This window comes from Rhodamnia argentea, chromosome 9 (assembly GCF_020921035.1).
Source record: "Rhodamnia argentea isolate NSW1041297 chromosome 9, ASM2092103v1, whole genome shotgun sequence".
NCBI classification, from domain to species: domain Eukaryota; kingdom Viridiplantae; phylum Streptophyta; class Magnoliopsida; order Myrtales; family Myrtaceae; genus Rhodamnia; species Rhodamnia argentea.
In genome coordinates, this window is record NC_063158.1 from 3,198,423 (window position 1) to 3,203,057 (window position 4,635).

Consider the following 4,635-nt stretch of genomic DNA (forward strand, 5'->3'; position numbering starts at 1 on the left):
TTCAGTCTCGAGCATTGAAAATTTAACACCCGAGTAACGGTTGAATCGGGTTTTGAAAATCGAGCGGGCGAGTTCAATCCAACTTGGAATCCAACATGGCCCAGGCCCCAGACCGGTTTCTAGTTACGAACCGGTCGAACCGATCAGGCCGATTTTGACCGGGTCCCGAAGTCTGCGGTGGACCGTGCTCTGCCCCCACCAGGGAGAAGGTTACTCGGGCACGATACGATACGACCTACACCGTAGGTAAACGTGAGGCGACACGCACTCGATCGCGACCCTTGTTCGTCGTCCGGGGTGCGAAACATCGGACGATGCATCATCGCCACCTGTCACTGTCTGAATCCCACCCCCCGAAAAACCGAAAAAAGAGAGAGAAAAACAAAATTAAAAAGAAAAGGGGAAAACTCCTCCCCAACTAATTATTGCACGAACGCCATTTTCATCCCCACCTTAAATATCAATATCTCTCTCTGTCTCTCTGTCATCACTCCAAATCCACCACCACAAACACTGTCTGTGAGATCCCATCTTGAATCTCGCAGACGCAGGAGGAGGAGGAGGAGGAGGAGGGGAAGAAAGAAACATGGGTTTCCCGGCAAACGGCGGGTCGGCTTCGGACAGGCCGCTCAAGTTCCTGATCTACGGGCGCACCGGCTGGATCGGGGGCCTCCTGGGACGCCTCTGCGAGTCCCAGTCCATCGACTACGCCTACGGCTCCGGCCGCCTCCAGGACCGCGCCTCCCTCGAGGCGGACATCGCCGCCGCCCAGCCGACCCACGTCTTCAACGCCGCCGGCGTCACCGGCCGCCCCAATGTCGACTGGTGCGAGTCCCACAAGGTCGAGACCATCCGGACCAACGTCGTCGGCACCCTCACCCTCGCCGACGTGTGCCGCGAGAGGGGCCTGATCGTCATCAACTACGCCACCGGCTGCATTTTCGAGTACGACGCCGGCCACCCCCTCGGGTCGGGCGTCGGATTCAAGGAGGAGGATACCCCCAACTTCGTCGGGTCCTTCTATTCCAAGACCAAGGCCATGGTGAGTGCGTGTTCTCTACTTGTTCTCGTTCAGTCCGTGATTTGGTGATTATGTCGGTTATGTGTGAGTTATAAATTTCATATCTTTGGAGCGTAACTGTTGTTTCGGATCTGGCTTTGGTGTTTCTTGATCTGGGGCTGTCTGTTTTTTCTTTTTTATGGGGAGCGGGTTGTCAAAAAACATGCTCTGTTTGTCTGTTCCTTCAATCGTAAATCACGAACACTTCGTGGCGTGGCAGAACACTCGTTAACCATCGTAAAACGTGTTCATTTTGCAATAAATCTCGAGTACTCTGTTCCTTCATGATAGAACTAACGACCTGATACGGTACTTTGATGGGAAAAGCGATCGTTCAAGTGCTTGTTGCGATCATCAGCAACCGCTTCGACGATTGACCTATGCTTCAGTTACTTTCTCAAGCTTTCAGATGAGACGAGTTATGTTTGAATCGAATGTTCTCTGTTTGGATCCCCTCGCAGTGCTTTTGATATACGAACCAAATGCCTGCTCAACTATGATAAGTAATGTCACAGTGTCTCATGCTATCTCTAAGCTATGTGTAGTTGCGGCATCTGATGAATGCATTTGTAAACAAGTGATATCGAAATGATAGATCCATTCGGGTACTTGGGTCATAACACAAGGATGCTTCACATTATATCCGTTCAGATGCTACCAAATTTGGTCCATTCGACTGCATTCTGTATGTACATCGCCTAAATGATTCCGCGTTCTGTCATAAAATTGCAGACCATTCTGTTTCTTGTTGGTCCTGAGAGAGGAGTTGGTTCTTTGATGCTCTTCGTATGAAGATTTTTCCCCCCTGAATACTAGATTGAGTGACAAATGAAGATCTGTCGTGGCCTTCCTCTGATCCCCATTCACATCGTACCTAATGTAGTCGTGTTTGTGTTTGCAGTTCATGAATAATGTGTGCGTCATGTTGCGTGCGAGGGCTCCTTCTGTTTGCCATCGCCATGTCCCCGATGCCCCTGCATTTGCATCTTAAGTTGCGTGATAAATGCATGTAGTTATTATAGTAAATTCTGATCATGTTTCTTTTGTTTTCCCTTGGTGAAACATTAGGTTGAGGAGTTGCTCAAGAACTACGAGAACGTTTGCACTCTGCGTGTCCGGATGCCAATCTCGTCCGACCTGTCCAACCCCCGCAACTTCATCACCAAAATCACCCGCTACGAGAAAGTGGTGAACATCCCTAACTCGATGACCATCTTGGACGAGCTCCTCCCCATCTCCATTGAGATGGCGAAGAGAAACCTCACTGGGATCTGGAACTTCACGAACCCCGGCGTGGTCAGCCACAACGAGATACTCGAGATGTACCGCGAGTACATTGACCCGAACTTCACTTGGAAGAACTTCACCCTCGAGGAGCAAGCGAAGGTGATCGTCGCCCCCAGAAGCAACAACGAGCTCGACACGACTAAGCTGAACGGGGAGTTCCCCGAGCTGTTGCCGATCAAAGAGTCCCTCATTAGGTATGTGTTCAAGCCGAATCAGAAAACCGGTGGAGCTTGATGCTCATGTCTAACATTACCTTCGGGTATCAAGTCGATATTAAATTTTACTCGGTTTTTTCCCGCATTGTTACCGTGTTTCCATCATCCAAGCTCCTCTTCCGGCCGAGCATCCAAGATTTATTGCCCTCGGCTACTGGTTTGTAATTTGTATGTTTTCAATTTGTATTAATTTGATCATTAATAAGCTGTTTGGAACTTGGAAGAGATCTGTCTTTGTCATTTGCCTTATTTTTTCTTCCTTCAGTAGTTTTCGATTTGTATTGATTTGCTACGAAACGCCTTATTTTTTCCCAACATTTTGGCTGATTCTCAACTGCTATTATAAGTGTAGGGTCCATAAATGTGCTTAGTACTGATTATCAAGAACAAGTTAATAGCGAGTCTTTGTCATGATTCTCAATGGCTTAACATAGCGGTAGAATTAGTATCGAAGGGTCCGAAGTAGTGAAGATCAGATCATTCCACGAACGTATAAGGACCCGGAATTTGAATAGCTACAGTTTCCGAAAATCACGTGCTTCGGTGTCCATTCTATCGACTTTGCCGGGGAAATCATAGCAGTCCAACAAGTTTGAATTTGTAAATGGTTCATGTCGCAAGAAAGACCTACTCGTAATGAGTAATGGCCATAATCCAATCGCAGTGTGGCAATTTTATTAGCACATTGATTTGAGTGAGTGATGATCTTTGTGGAATGTGCAAGTTTTGCGGGTTATATCAAATTGATTTATTTGTCAGATTTACTTATTTTGTTTGATTTTCATCTTTTTCTTAAAGTTATGTACTTGTTTTTTAAAAGAAATGGATTTTTTTTCTTTCTTAAAAAAAAAAAAAAAACCGTGTGTAATTCGACTAGGCGGGGACGGAGTTTTAGCAGATTCCTGTAGGAATAATTTGTGGCTTTTCAATCGTAGTATTTTGTCGGTCGTGTCTTGTCCATTGCTTTATGTTTTTGGGCAAAGTTGCAAGACCAGGTCAATCCCTTTTCTCACTTTGGGCGAGAGGGATGTAAGATTCAGATCATGTCGTGTATATATCATTATGTCTTTGTTGAGGGAAAGATGAGATTAAAGTTTAAGTACAATAAGCTTCATCAAGAAAACGATAATCCAGATTTAATTTCTATTAATAAGTAGGTATCTTCGCAGGATTAAGATTGCACCATATCCTTGTAATGATGCAGACCTATAAAACAGTTATCGAGCCATGGGAGGATCTGGAAATGCCACGTCTTGGATCCGAAAGCTGGTACTTTTGACCAAACATCCCGTAGCCACTTTCACGAGCACAAGTTTTCGGGAAAATTACCCGAAAAGTCTTAACTTATTGCGCTTTTTCCAATTCAATACTGAACCTTTTAATTTTACTAATTGAATTTTAATCCTTTTCACGTTTTGCTTATTAAGTTTATCCGACAAAATTTTGGTTGACAATCGCTAACTCAATCATCCTCGAGCGAGCCTTGCCCATGGCCGCGATCGGGGCAAGGCCATCACCGGCCACAGACAAGAAAAGAGAAAAGTGTCAAAAAAGCCCTAAATCTATTACATTAGTGTTAATTCAGTTTTAAAATTTTCGCATTGGTACCAATTTAGTCCTAAACCTTTTATTGGCGTCAATTTAGTCATAAGCCTTTTATATTTATGCTAATTCAGTTTTAAACCTTTTGCATTTGTGTCAATTCGGTCAATCCGGTCAATTTTGATCGGAAATGGCTAAGGTGGATGTCGATTGTCATATGTGGCACGGCTAGCGCTAACGTGACATTTTTAAAATAATATTTAAGTATTTTTAATAGTTTGTTTAATAAATAAGTAAATAATTCGAATAAAATATTAAACATTATTAAAAAAAAATGTTCATGTCAAGACCGACCAAGCCACGTAGAACGCCCGATGTCCGCGTCAGCTATTTCTTGCCAATATTGATTCGATAAACTCAATTGGAAAAACGTGAAGAAGTGAGGAGTACTTCGTAGATGAGGTGTTGAATGGTTGTCATGCCAATTTGTTTCATTACGTCAATAGAGAAAATGCTTTAGCCAAAAAAAGG

General features: G+C 44.3%; 1 protein-coding gene across 1 annotated transcript; it reads left to right on the top strand.

The window, feature by feature from the left end:
• The first annotated feature begins 457 nt into the window (after nt 1–457).
• On the top strand, nt 458–2,787 carry LOC115736972 (bifunctional dTDP-4-dehydrorhamnose 3,5-epimerase/dTDP-4-dehydrorhamnose reductase). The gene is made up of 2 exons (XM_030668888.2): nt 458–1,042; nt 2,129–2,787. Exons 1-2 carry the CDS (start codon nt 587–589, stop codon nt 2,579–2,581), a joined length of 909 nt encoding a protein of 302 aa, XP_030524748.1. The 5' UTR covers nt 458–586; the 3' UTR covers nt 2,582–2,787.
• Nucleotides 2,788–4,635: the final 1,848 nt, after the last annotated feature.